The sequence below is a fragment of the Arvicola amphibius genome, chromosome 12 (assembly GCF_903992535.2).
Source record: "Arvicola amphibius chromosome 12, mArvAmp1.2, whole genome shotgun sequence".
Taxonomy (NCBI): Eukaryota; Metazoa; Chordata; class Mammalia; order Rodentia; family Cricetidae; genus Arvicola; species Arvicola amphibius.
This window is the reverse complement of record NC_052058.2, coordinates 67,735,671-67,750,048: the sequence shown is the minus strand read 5'-3', so window position 1 is coordinate 67,750,048 and position 14,378 is coordinate 67,735,671. Positions and strand designations below refer to the sequence as shown.

The 14,378-nt window shown below is 43.5% G+C and overlaps 1 protein-coding gene across 1 annotated transcript; it reads left to right on the top strand.

The window, feature by feature from the left end:
* Positions 1-972: 972 nt before the first annotated feature.
* Positions 973-12,255, top strand: LOC119827863 (2-5A-dependent ribonuclease-like). The gene is made up of 6 exons (XM_038349787.1): positions 973-2,569; positions 3,249-3,334; positions 6,160-6,365; positions 7,209-7,341; positions 9,093-9,226; positions 10,595-12,255. The coding sequence occupies exons 1-6, from the start codon at positions 1,096-1,098 to the stop codon at positions 10,764-10,766; spliced, it is 2,205 nt and encodes a 734-aa protein (XP_038205715.1). The 5' UTR covers positions 973-1,095; the 3' UTR covers positions 10,767-12,255.
* The last annotated feature ends 2,123 nt before the right edge of the window (positions 12,256-14,378 follow it).

The window sequence follows — 14,378 nt, the reverse complement described above, 5'->3', positions numbered from 1 at the left end:
TCCCCCAGCCCCAGGAGCTGCCAATTGCTAGGTAAGAACGTTTATAGAATACTGAAGAAAGCAGAAGGTTTTCAGACCAGTCATGAAGCGTTAGGACGTCTATCATAAGAAATCTGTGTGAGGAAAAGATGAAATGAGCTTAATTTTCTACCACTTCATTCAGAAATGTATTGAACTGTTTAATTTTCAAAATGTCATTTTAAATATTAAGATATTTAAGATTATAAAATGAAAATAAGCATGTATATTCTAAGTCACTTAGCATAGCTTTAGTCCAGCCTGAAAATAAATCGTTATGCATGAAAAAAAGAAATAATAAGTAAAGAAAAGGTCATGACTGGTCCTAGGATTGGTGGAATAAATAAACTTTAATAAATAAATAAAGGAGAAACTTTATTGTAGATTAAAGGGAGCGTTTAGGTAAAGGCAGGGACATCTGGGAAAGTCCAGAGTGGGCGTGACCAGACTGAGGTGGAGGGGAATGAAGAAAGGAGAGAGGGGGACCAGGGCAGCAGCCAGGAGGCTTAAGGTACAAAATGGGCCCTTAAACAAAATGTCAGGCTTATATAAAAAAAGAGCCTCTGCGGGAAGGACATCCCAGTCCCCAGGCTAGAGAATTGATGGTAGAGAGCAGGGTCTGCCAGCCACACCCTGTAACAGGTAGAGACTGAGGGATGCTGGGAGAACCTGGCTGCCAGGTCCTCTTGGATAAGTTAAGTAGGCACCTCAGCTATTTGTCCCAGGTTTGAAACTAAACACTATACACATATGCTAAATATTGGTAGCAGTTGCTTTGGGGACCTGGGACTATGGAGTAATAATTTCCTCATTTTAAATTCATATACATTCACAATAGTCTACAACTTAGAAATTTTTAATTAAGCAAGTAAATGTGTTTAGCGAAGGCTTTCTGTGGGTATAGCTGAGTTCTGAGTCAGATGAATAAGTCACCTCTTCTCTGTCTACAGAGGAGACCTCAGAAGGCAGAACAATAAGCCCAATTCCTACCCGCAAGACTCTCATAGCGTCCCAAAGATACAAGTGTTCATATCTCAAGGAAAAGGCTCAAAACACTAGGCATTAGAATTGACTAACATGGAGCCCGCAGATCACGACACTCCCCAGGATGGAGCCACATCCTCAAGCAGTCAGAGGACCACTGATGAAGACAGTCTTTTGCTGATTAAAGCTGTTGAAGAGGGAAATGTTGACAGGATCCAGCAATTGCTGGACAGAGGGGCTGACGTCAATGTCTGTGAAGACATTGGGGGCTGGACACCTTTGCACAATGCAGTGAAGTTGGGCAGGGTAGACATTGTAGATCTACTGCTTCGTCATGGGGCTGACCCTCATAGGAGGAAGAAGAATGGGGCCACTCCCTTCATCATCGCTGGGATCCATGGAGATGTGAGACTGCTCCAGAGATTCCTCTCTAAAGGAGCAGATGTCAATGAGTATGACAACAATGGCTTCACGGCTTTCATGGAAGCTGCCGAGTATGGTAGAGTGGAAGCCTTAAGATTCCTTTTTGATAAGGGAGCCAACGTGAATTTGAGACGGGAGACAACAGAGGACAAAAGGCGAATGAAGAAAGGAGGGGCCACAGCTCTCATGAGTGCTGCTGAAAATGGCCACACAGAAGCCTTGCGTGTTCTCCTCAGTGACATGGGGGCAGAGGTCGATGCCCGGGACAACATGGGCAGAAATGCCTTGATCCGTACTCTGCAGGAAGAGGAGTGTGAAGACATCGAGGAGATTATTCGCCTTCTGCTGCACCACAGGGCTGATGCTAATGCGAGAGGAGAAGGGGGAAAGACACCCCTGATGGCAGCAGTGGAAAGGAAACACAAAGGCTTGGTGGAGATGCTCCTGAGTCAGGAGGGCATAAACATTGACGACAGAGATAATGAGGGCAGGACGGCCCTACGATTTGCTGTTGAACTCAAACAGAAGGGAATCGTCCAGTTGTTATGTGTTAAGGGAGCTACCATCTGTGAGGATCTTATTCATATAGCCAGACGGAATTATGACACTTCCATTATGGAGATTCTTCGTCATTATGAAGCTAATGATCAAAGTGTCCCTCCTGCTGGTGACTGGTTGCCTCACAGTTCCCGCTGGGGACAAGCCTTGAAAAGCCTCCACAGAGTGCATAGACCCATGATTGGCAAACTCAAGATCTTTCTAGATATTGATTTTAAAATTGCTAGCACTTCTGAAGGAGGCATCTATCTGGGGTTCTATGACAATCGAGAAGCAGCTGTGAAGGTCTTTCCTGAGGACAGCACACGTGCACGCAATGAAATCGCCTGTCTGCAGGGCTGCCATGGCGACAGTCACTTCGTGACTTTCTATGGAAGCGAGATCAGCAAGGGCTGTTTATATGTGTGTATGTCCCTGTGTGAGTGGACACTGGAAGAGTTCTTGGTTGAACACCGTGTGGAAACCGTAGAGATCGGAGAAGATGAGTTTTCCCGCACTGTTCTAATGTCTGTTTTTGAGGCTGTTCAAAGACTACACTTGCAGGGATTTGCCCATCTGGATCTACAGCCCCTAAACATCTTAATAGGTGAGGCATTGTGGTGGTCTTTCATGTGTGGCTGTAACAGAACATGGCAGACTAAGAGAGTGATAAAGAATAGAGATTTATTTCTGATCATCATGGAGACAGCATTAGTCACCTCTTGGGGGCTAACTTCCTGACTTACTCGCCTTTTGATCTCGTTCCCAAATTCTATCATTCTTTCATTCCTCTTTCTGGGGACTCAGTGGACCCTTCTAGAAGGAAGAAGAACCCCAAGAGGAACTATCTCATTTCTGACACATGAGGGTGGTCTGAAGACCAGAGCAGCTTGGATCTGGTGGGCTTAACTGAATGGAAAGCGATGCCAAGACATTCCTAGACTCAGAACCTTGTTCGTTAGCTGTTGGTTAGCTGTTAGTTACCCATAGACTGTATCCTTAACTATGGCCAGCAGCCCCTTTACTGTGCTGTGCCCCAGGAGCTGTGAACGTGGACAGCTGCTTGACCTCACCCTCATCTTTCCCTACTGTCTGTCCTGTAAAATATGAAAATACGTGTCCTGCTCTTGACAGATTACTAATAGAACAAATGAGGGTGGACATGAGTAAATAGTATTATTATTGATCTTCAGAGATGACAGACTGCATATCATGTTACATATTTATTTGAATGATCTATCACATGAAAAAGAATATTTTTATTCACCTCTGAAACTGTCCCTTAGATGACAAGAAAGCTATTCGCCTGGCAGATTTTGATCAGAGCGTCCAGTGCATGGGAGATCCACGGGCGGTCAAGAAAGACTTGGAGGTAATTTCTGTGGCCCAATTAACTTTTTCTTTCCTCTGCTTCCTTATTTGTTCATTACCCCACTTCCTAGGGCCAGGTAAGGAACTTCCTATTTTAACCCAGAAGGACAGATTTCCCATGGCTTCCCTCCACGGTGTCCACTGTCCTCACTCCCTTGCCCACAGTGGCATTTCTGTGTTTTTCCTCAGGAGAACTTTCACCAGGCTGAGGAGAAGGTGAAATAGCTGAGTTGGCACTGAGCTGCCTTTCACTGTGGTCCCTTTCTTTATCTCTGTTTCCTTCTTCTTCACCAGCTGAATAAGTAACTAACCCGAGGGTGCCTCTTCTTCAGAGACTTCATGGAGACATTTCTGAATACCTCACAGGTTCCTTCTGGAAATACTTTTTTATTTCTGCCTAAGAGTAAAGCAAATGAGATTTCCTCCCTACTCTATTCAAACTTACCTGCTGAGAACCACAGAAAGTCAGATATGGAGGTTCCAGACAGTTCTGGAGTGTTGGAGTCAGCCTTCAGCTCCAAGGAGGCAGAGCTCAGCAGAAGCCTCAGGACTGTTAAACAGCTCCTGAGAGGACACAGCCAGGCACTGTGTACCTTGACTGCCAGGCTTGTTAAGATAAGGCTGGCTGGTTCTCTCCTGGATAGTAGCTAAAGGGCAATAGCTTTGGTTCTGCGTTTGGTGGCTCCTGACTTCTACCACCCTAGCATAACTGTCTCTTGTGCTGACCACTGCCTACTTCTCAGCTGTACCAAAGTCTGGTTCTCTTGGCTAGTACTGTGCCCCACCTGATTAGGAATGACTGTTATCTGCCTCCTCACTCAGAACTGTGTCCAGTTCCTAGTTGGTTCTATGTTGTCCTCTTTGTTTATAGCACACCCTCCATTCTTTATTTGTTAATTTTTAATATATTTTACATACTAACCAGTTTCCCTCCCTTCTCTCCCCGCCATTACCTCCTCCCACCTTCTTTCTAACCCGCTCCATCACTCCACAGGAAAGGTAAGGGCCTCAATGGGAGTCAACAAAACATGGCTCATCAACTTGAGGCAGTACCAAGCTCCTCCCCCTTGCATCAAGGCTGAGCTAGGCACCCCACTATAGGGAATAGATTCCAACAAAGCCAGCTCATTCACCAGGGGGAGATCCTGGTCCCACTGCTAGGGATCCTACAAACAGAACAAGCTACACAACTACCACACACATGCAGAGGGCCTAGGTCAGTCCAATGTAGGCTCCCTAGCTATCAGTTTAAAGTCTATGAACTCCCATGAGCTTGAGTCATCTGCCTCTGTGGGTTTGCCCCTAATGATCCTGAGGCCCCAAATTATATAATTTCCCTTCCTCTCTTCAACTGGACTCCAAGATCTTGGCCCAGTGCCTGGCTATAGACGTCTGCTTCTGCTTCCATCAATCACTGGACAAAAGTTCTATGATGACAGTTAGGGTAGTCACCAATCTGACCATAGGAAGGAAAAGGACAGTTCAGGCACACTATCCACCACTAGCAGGAGCTCTGGCTGGGATCATCTCCATGGACCCGCAGGAGCCTTCCCTATACCAGGCCTTTCTCCAATGCCATCTTGGCCCCATTATCAAGATTTCGATTTCTCCCTTGTGTCTTTTCTCTGTCCCTTCCCTACTTGACCATCCCAACCCAGCATGTTCCCATCTGCTCCATTATACACCCCCATCCCAGTTTACCCAGGAGATCTCAACTATTTCCCCTTCCCAGGGCGATCCTTGCACCCCTCTTAGGGTGCTCCTTGTTACCTAGTTCCTCTAGGACTGTGGATGGTAGCTGGGGTATCTTTTGCTTTACATCTACTGTCCACTTAAGAGCATGCGCACACTGTGTTTGTCCATCTGTGTCTGGGTTACCTCACCCAGGATGATTTTTTTTCTAGCTTCATCCATTTGCCCACAAATCTCATGATGTCATTTTTTTTCCTCTGACTAATATTCCATTGTGTAAATGTACCACATTTTCTTCATCCATTCCTCGGTTGAGGGGCATCTAGGTTGTCTCCAGGTTCTGGCTATTAGGAATAATGCTCATATGAACATAGCTGAGCAAGTGTCCTTGTGTATCCTCCCTTCCTTGACTTGTCCACATTCTGTCAGAACATCCAAGACCTAGGTAGAATCCTGCTGCCAACAAGTCTATCATATCAGCTCTGGACCAGGATGGTCTTTCAGGAACCTAAACTATGGGCCAAGTGTGGCCTTGAGAGCTCTTTGTGCACAGAGCTTTGCATTTTCACCTAGAATCCTACAGATTTGGAGTCCAGTTGCTAACATGACATAATGGGACCACAGGAATATAGCCCAGATGTTCCTTAAAATCCCCCCATCCTCCATTTCCACACTGTCTGGACTGACTACTTATGTGTCACTGTGAGAACCTGAAGGAAGAAGGGTTTGCTTGAGTTCACAGTCTAGGAGGTTTCAGCTCAGGCTGGCTGTGAGGGATTGATAGACCAGCTCATCCTGGACAGGAAGCAAAGCTCAATCACAACTGCAAGGGACCAGGTCAAGTGTTAGCCACGAAGACAATCTCCCACTGCACCACTTCTTCCAAACACGTTCCATCTTCCAATGTCCCATTACTTCCACATAAGTCTACTGACAGTTTGAATGCATCAGGGGCCATTAGGCTAGAGCCCTTGTGATCGTAATCTTCTTTGTGAATGCTATCAGACACACCTAGAGATCCCCTTACTAGTCTTGTAGGCAGATCCATGACCAATGAAACTGGTCAAATCTTTCAAGCTTACCCAAATAGGTTACCACATTGAAATTTTGGTTTGATTTATGGCTTCTGTGCAGGCCCTCGGACGGCTGGTCCTTTATGTAGTAATGAAAGGTGAGATCCCCTTTGAGACACTGATGACTCAAAATAATGAAAAGACGGCAGAAATGTCTCCAGACGAGGAGACTAAGGACCTCATTTGTTGCCTGTTTTCCCCTGGAGAAAATGTCATGAACTGTCTGAAGAACCTGCTTGGCCATCCTTTCTTTTGGTCCTGGGAGAAGTAAGTAGACCTCGGGTATGAGTGACAGCAGTGGTTCTCAACGTTCCTAACACTGTGACCCTTTATTACAGTTCCTCATGGTGTGGTGTGAAGGTGGATGTTTCTCTCCCATCTGCCAGTTCTCAAATAACCACTCTGAATCTTATATTACTTCTAAATGCTTAGTTTACAGATCTGGCTTGTTACTAGCTAACTCTTACACTTAAATTAACCCTAATTCTTATCTATCTTTAGCCACATGGCTTGGTATCTTCCTCAGCATGATATTCTCATTTTGCTTCTCTTTGTTTGCCACCGACTCTCTGACTCCACCATTCCTCTTCCCAGAATTCTCTGTGTCAGGCTGCATTCCCAATCTCTTTCTGCCCAGCTATCAACCAATCAGCTTCATTATTAGCAATGAGCATAGTTCACAGCAGTGGTGACCCCCAACCACTGTTATTAACCAACAGTTATTCTTGTTACTACTTCATAACTGTAATTTTGCTACTGTTATGATTGTAATGTAAATATCTGCTATATGGGATGTCTAATATGTGGCCCCTGTGACAGTGTCATTTGTCCCCAAATTATTTGTGAGCCACAGGTTGAGAACCACTGTGGTATGAGGAGCTGTCAGGGCTGGGCATCAACAGGCCCAGGCTTTCCTCTCACCTTGACAATGTAGGCAGTATGTCCTTGGGAGGGGCAAGAACCTGCTGGATTCTGGTTGTAACTACTAAGAAACAGATGGGAATCGATGGGATGGCCTCTCCCATCATAGAAATTCAATTAAAAATCAAAGCTCATCAATTTCCCTTTTGGGGACAAATGGGATGACCATGCTGTTTCTATCACTCTCAGCCGCTACAGAGCACTTCGGGATGTGGGGAATGAATCTGACATCAAAACACGAAATAATGAAAGTGAGATTCTCAAAAGACTGAACTCTAGGACACCTGAGCCTTCCAGAAGTTTCTACCAGTGGACATCTAAGGTATGAACACTTTCTGTGGTCTAGTAATGAGAGTATGTCTAACAATTTCTGCTACCTTTTCTAAGTTATTTTATACACCAGCCTGTTCTTACCAGGAAGTGAGTGGGATCATTTTCTTCTCTCCAAATGAGCCCTCTTAACTCTTTTGAGTCTCTACTACTTCCTTCAGAGTCAGGAGCCCTAAGACACTGTCATTAAGTTCTGCCTTAGGATGGCCTTAACCAGTCCATTAGCCATCCCCTCAGGTCTAGCCAAAAGTTTTATTATGACAAGAACGACTGACTAAATAGAGCCTAAGCCAAGGTGGTTCTCCACCATAAAGCCATAGCCTAAACACACTGGACACCTATGCTGTCTATGAGCATCCCATGTTCCAAGGACCCACATTGTGTTGAGAAGATACATTATGAAAAAAGATAACCTTTCAAATCCTTCCCCTTCAAGACAAATTCTGCTAAAATTGAATTTAGGGAACTCTTTAAAATTAATCAGCATCTCAATCTGTATCACAAACTCTCATTATTGTAAATTTACAAACATTTCTCAGATCCAACTATGTTTTAGGCCAACATCAATGTCTGGATACCATAAAGCAGACTAGAGCATGTTCCCACGAGGTGCACCTATCTGCAGAGATGATGCTGTGTGCTGCAGCTCATGTACAATGCACCCTGGGAGAATCCATGGTCTTCAGGTCTTTGAGACCAGCAGTTTCTCTATTTCAGGCCTCAGCTCTTCTCTCTGTCTTTGTTTCTGATTCTCATTTTGTTTTCTTTCCTCCCCTTGTCTCCACTCATAATTGCTAATTTAATATATGTTTTCCATGCCAGTCTGCCAGTCCCATGGAGCAGAGACAGCCACTGTGTGCTGGTTCTTAGTATGGAGTGCATGTGCCATGACCCTTTGCTCAATGCATGCATATGAGACTTCAGCTCAAACTTTAAGTTTTTAGTAATGGACAAACATAAAAGTAGAGACTTTTTATATAAGTATATGATATACCTTGAAAATATCCTTTCATACCCTTCTACCCTGCTCATAACCCCTCCTTTCCTTAGTACCTGATGCTCTAGACAGTTTTGTTTCTATTTTCCTGTCAAATTTACATACATGGATTTATGAATCTAAGCAAAATTCCATTTTATTTATCTGAGAGTGACTTAATTTGCCTAATTAGACATCTCCATTTCCATCAGCTTTCATGCAAATGACATAACTTTTTTGTTTTTTATGGTTGAAAAAATTCCATTGTGCACATAAACCACATTTTCTGTAACATTCTGTGATTGAGGGACCCCTAAGTTGACTCCACATCTTGGCTACTGTGAGCAGTTCTGTGATGTCTCTGTTATATGTTGACTGAGAGTCCTTTGGATGAATACGCAGTAGAGTTGTAGATGCTCTTTTGGTAGGATGCAGTTTTAGGTTTTTGAGAATCCTCAGTACTGACTTCCACAGTGGCTAGGCTTGTGAGTCCTTCCACAGAGGGTTTTAGTAGGCATAATTTCTTGGGAACTGGCCAGTACAGACAAAAATGAAATCAGTCACTTATAGTGCCTCATTAAAACACGACACAACTGCCCCGCATGGCACAGTGGGTGGGTGTCATGTACTTTCATTTGTTTCTATTGGCTTCATTCATTGGTAGAGGGCATTTATTCAAATTTGTATTTGACCTTCAGTTATTAAGAAACTATCAGGTTTTGTTTTATCTTGTTATCATACCTTGGGGGTAATGTTTTGTTTTTTAGATCGACAAATACGTTATGAAAAAAATGAATGATTTCTATAAAACTAAGAAAAATCCTTATCAGAATACTGTAGGCGATCTACTGAAGTTCATTCGGAATATGGGAGAGCACATCAATGAGAACAAAAACAAGGAGTAAGTGCTACCTTCATTCTTGTGCGTCATCCGTGCAGGAGAACAATTAGAAAACGCAGTTGTAAGTCTGTCCCTATGGAAAGAAGAACTCTTACTTTGACAAAAATAAAAGCAAGTGGGAGGGCGGGGCTGTGGCACATGTCTTTAATAGCCAACTCAGGAGGCAGAGGTAGATGGATCTCCATGAGGTCAGCCAGGCCTATACAGAAAGTTCCAGGCCAGCCAGAAATGCCTAGTATGACCTTGACAGAGAAGAAGGAGTTGGATAAAAAGAATGAGGAGAAGGAGAAAAAGCAAAAGCAATTATTTTTGTTTTAAAAAGGAATCTTACTGAGTCCCTGGTGTTTTATAATCAGTTACAGACTTGCCCGTCAGGGTCTCATCCTCCTTTTTAGATTTGCTGAATTCTACTGAACAGAAGTAGCTTTCTGTGTGAATAGAACAGAAGACAGGGCCACTGTATCAAGCAACTGAAGAGTCCAAACATTGAGCACATCCATACAATAGTTATCAGAAATGTCAGCTGCACACACACACACACACACACACACACACACACACACAGACACACACACACACACAATACAGTTCAGAATATTTTCTTTTTTATTATTTAAGGATTGTATATAAGGAATTGTGGAATTGTATTACCATTTGTTTAATTATAACTGGTGTTTAGAATTTCATATATAAATACTGTATTGACACCATTTCCACCCTTCCCTCCCCTTCCAACTCTTCCTGTGCTCCCCCAATGCCCTCTCAATTTCTGCGGCATATACACACATATGTATAGATAAACACAACCTTCTGAGTCCACGTAGTGTTGCTCATTTGTGTCTCTGTTTAGTGCTTCTTACGTGGGTTGGAACCTCTCAGAGGGGTCTTGCTTCTGGAAAAGGCTGATTCTCACTCTCTCACCACCCATTAACTGCCTGTATCAACTGTTTATCTCGGAGTAGGGTCTTGTGAGATCTGCCTCCCCTTCCCATTTTTGTATGGTTTTTGGTTTTTCTGTTTTTTTAAGAAAGGTTTTTCTGTGTAACAGCCCTGACTGTCCTAGAAGTAGCTCTTGTAGACCGGGCTGCCCACAGACTCACAGAGACCCACCTGCCTCTGCATCCTGAGTGTTGGGATTAAACAGGTGTGCCACCATCACCTGGCTATTACTACTATTTTTATGAACGAACATACAAGATCATGAAATTTAAATTGCACAGTTATTAAAGAGTCAGGAAGCATCTTAATTCATCAGATTACAAAGTCCCTATTGTTCCTGCTATAGAATCAAGTACAGCTGTCAGGGCATACTCTAAGAAGGATAAAGAGCTTAGGGCCAGTTGGCTAACTATTTGTGTTTTATTTCAGTATGAAGGAAAGAATCGGAGACCCTTCTCGTTATTTTCAGGAGACATTTCCAGATCTTGCCATTTATGTCTACAAGAAACTAAAGGACACAGAATACAGAAAACATTTTCCTCTGACTCAGTCAAGCCTCAGTGTTCCCCAGGCAGCAGGACCAGTGGACCTACAGAGCTGAGTCTTACAACATCAATTAACCGATTTTTAATGTGCATAGTTCCTGGGAAGCTGACTGTCTCTGATCTGTTAAGCAATCTGGCTGCTTGTCAGGCCTGAGTTAGGAAGCTAGTGTGTCCGTTTCTGACACAGTAAGTTCCACGCAATCACAAAAGCTATGTACCACAAAACTACGCCACTCCATTCTAGTGGACAGACTTGGGAGAGACTTCTGTTAAGATTTCATTTTTAAAAAAGTGTATGTGTTTGTGTGTGTGAGAGAGAGGGGGGTGGGGCACACATGTGGAAGGTCTGAGTACAGCTTTGCGGAGTTGGTACTGTCCTTCTACCATTAATTGCGGTTTGGGGATTAATTTGAAACTGTGAGGCTTTTGTGGTAAGCACAGCTATCCACTTGAGTCATGTGATCAGCATGATTCCTAGTGTATTAATTGCACCAAAGGAATGAGTGTCAAGACCCATGTGGCTGTATGTTTTATATTTATCTCATTTAATTTTCCAATGATCTTCCAAAACAATTTATTATCTCCATTTAAGAACTGAGGATTGGAGCATCATACAACCTGTCAGATAAAGAAAGTCATATAAACTGTCATACAACAGTGCTCAAAAAGACATGTTATTGTCACATCACACAAGGGGGCGTTAGAAACAATCAACATCCCTTCTGGGTGAAACTCTAAAGGAACATGCCAACACATGCAAAGGGCTCCAGGAGGCTTGGTTAGTCATTCAGAATTTGGTACCTAGCTAAATAAATTCCATTCTTTCTGGAAGCACCTATGGATGTTTCTCATGATCTGAAGGTCATAGTTCTCACTTGGAGTCTTTTGGCAGTGGCATAGCTGGGGGCATTGGCACTGCTGGCACTAAGTAAGGATGAACCAGGGATGCCCTCCAGCATTCTGTGATGCATGAAGTAGCTCCTCCTCACAATACCACACTGTGCAGACTAAATATCAGTGGTGCTGAGGTTGAGAAAGGCCATCTGAAGGGACTGGGGCACGTTATAGCTGGCCCTGGGTCTAGGGCTGTGAAGAACATGGAACACCTCCCAGAAGAATGACTTGGGTGTGTTTTCTAGATGCTGGATCTGAACTGGAGCGGCTCCTTCTGGTGTCCATTTGGGAGTCCTCATCTTCCCTCCCTTCCCTGCTCCATGGTGCAGTGCTCTATTTATGGTGCTGTCCCCAGCTCCCTGACACATTGTCACCTCAGTGTATGCATAGTAAAAATGTTTCTTCCATTATGTAATGTTTGACGAGTCTTCACTGAATAATCACTGAACCATTCTCGTCAATGATGAGGATAAATTGCATGGACTTTAGAATTTATACACTACACCTACATATTTTTAAGTCTAATTTTGTTTTGAAACAAGTACTGTAAAGTAAGCACTGTGATCTCTGTTTTGATAATGAGGAAACTAAGGGTAGAAATATCTTTCTGTACTCTGTCTGGGAATGTAGCATGAGATGTCACTGCCTTTATTTGGACAGATTTTCCACTTTGACATCTAGTGTTCTTAAGATGGAGCTTAGGAATGGGAATTAAATGGTGTCTTAGATTCTTTCCAAAAAGGAGGTCTCTGGAAATGACTAGATGGCTGCCAAAATCTCAGTGGAGACCTCCAATTGCCGCGCACCGCGCCCCCGTGTCTGCATTCAATGCACTTTTATCCAGTTACTGAGCTTCGGGCAAGGGCCTGGAGGTTAAAATACACAGACACACACAGAGAGACAGAGACACGGGTCATCCTTGAATTCCCCAAGAATGCCCCCTTTATTGTGTTCAGGGGCAGATTATATAGAGATAGCCACGCCCCAGCCAAACCCACCAGAAACCACTCTCCTGCCATCAGGAACTCCTGAAGGTCTCTGCCCAGAGCAGCTGTAGGCACTCAGATCAGGGGATTACAAGAAATTCAGGATCTGGGGTCTCACTGCTCCCAACAGATGGCTGTCACTGCAGAGAGTTATGGTCCTCTGGAAGAGACAAACTATCAGCTTAAAAGATTTTTGAGCAGATTGATCTCTTTAAGTTTTAAAATTGAGCTTTATTATCTGACTTGGATATGCCAATCAAAATGTCCATATGTGAAGCATACCCAATTAAAAATCGAATCATTTCATTAAGTTCGACTTTCTATGAGTGACTTGTGGTGTCTACAATAAAACAGATGAATCAAGAAATCCTTGGCTACTTTAAAAACAATATAGATAGATAGATAGATAGATAGATAGATAGATAGATGATAGATAGACAGACAGACACACAGACAGAGAGACAGACAGACAGACTTTGAGAAGATTAGTCATAGAAAGAAAGGAGAACCACTACCGATGAGTAAGCAATGGACACTCCTCGTCCAGCCCTGCTATCAGTTGTCACCCTGTTATTAATTTTGTTATGTAAAAGTCATTTACTTACAAGTTTTCAGCTGTCTGCTCTCAAGAACTTGAGTGGGCAAAATTTCTGAGCCTTACCTCTTGAGTATGTGAGGAAACAACTACCTTTTCTATCTTGTGTACTGTAAATGAAGACACTAAAACGACCACACACAAAAACTATTCATGGAGGGCCGGGCAGTGGTGGCGCACGCCTTTAATACCAGCGCTCGGGAGGCAGAGAGGCAGGCAGATCTCTGTGGGTTCAAGACCAGCCTGGTCTACAAGAGCTAGTTCCAGGACAGGCACCAAAGCTTCAGAGAAACCCTGCCTTCAAAAAAAAAAACCCAAACCAAAACAAACAAACAAAAAACTATACATAGAGGGGGCTGGAGAGATGGCTCAGTGGTTAAGAGCACTGACTGTTCTTCCAGAGGTCCTGAGTTCAATTCCCAGCAACCACATGGTGGCTCACAACCATCTGTAATGAGATCTGGTGCTCTCTTCTGGGATGTAGGTACGCATGCAGGCATAACACTGTACATAATAAATAAATAATTAAAAAAACCTATACATAGAGAGATGAAAAGAGAAACATGCCTCAAGTGTGGGTGCAATACGTAAATTCTAAAGTCCACACATACCCTGGCTCTGAGGAAAATGGAGTGGGCTTCATTTTCATAAGAGAAATATGATGCTTTCAGCAATCATTTTTTATGCTTAAGGAAAGAAAAAAATACTCATGGAACAATAGAATTTTAAATATTCTTTATATAAAACTGGGCTGTTTTGTGTTAGTGAAACATCCTTGTTATGAGCAGGCCCCTGTACAGGTAAGAGAGACGTCCTTGTAAGAACAAGCCCTTGTACAGGTAAGGGAGACGTCCTGCTGAGAGCAGGCCCTGTTTAGGTAAGAGAGACGTCCTGCTAAGAGCAGGCCCTGTACAGGTAAGGGAGACATCCTGCTGAGAGCAGGCCCTGTACAGGTAAGGGAGACATCCTGCTGAGAGCAGGCCCTGTGCAAGTGAGAGCGACCTCACTGCAAGGACCTGAAGCTCTGCAGAGGTCACACAGCTCTTACAGAATTTCCCACATTGCCAGCAGCAAAGGAAAAAATCTTTCGAAATGATCAATGTTGTTGATTCAAAATTTTTTTTTTGAGATTATAACTACATCATCTCTCTCTTCCCTTTTCTCCCTTCAAACCCATCCATGCACCCCTTCTT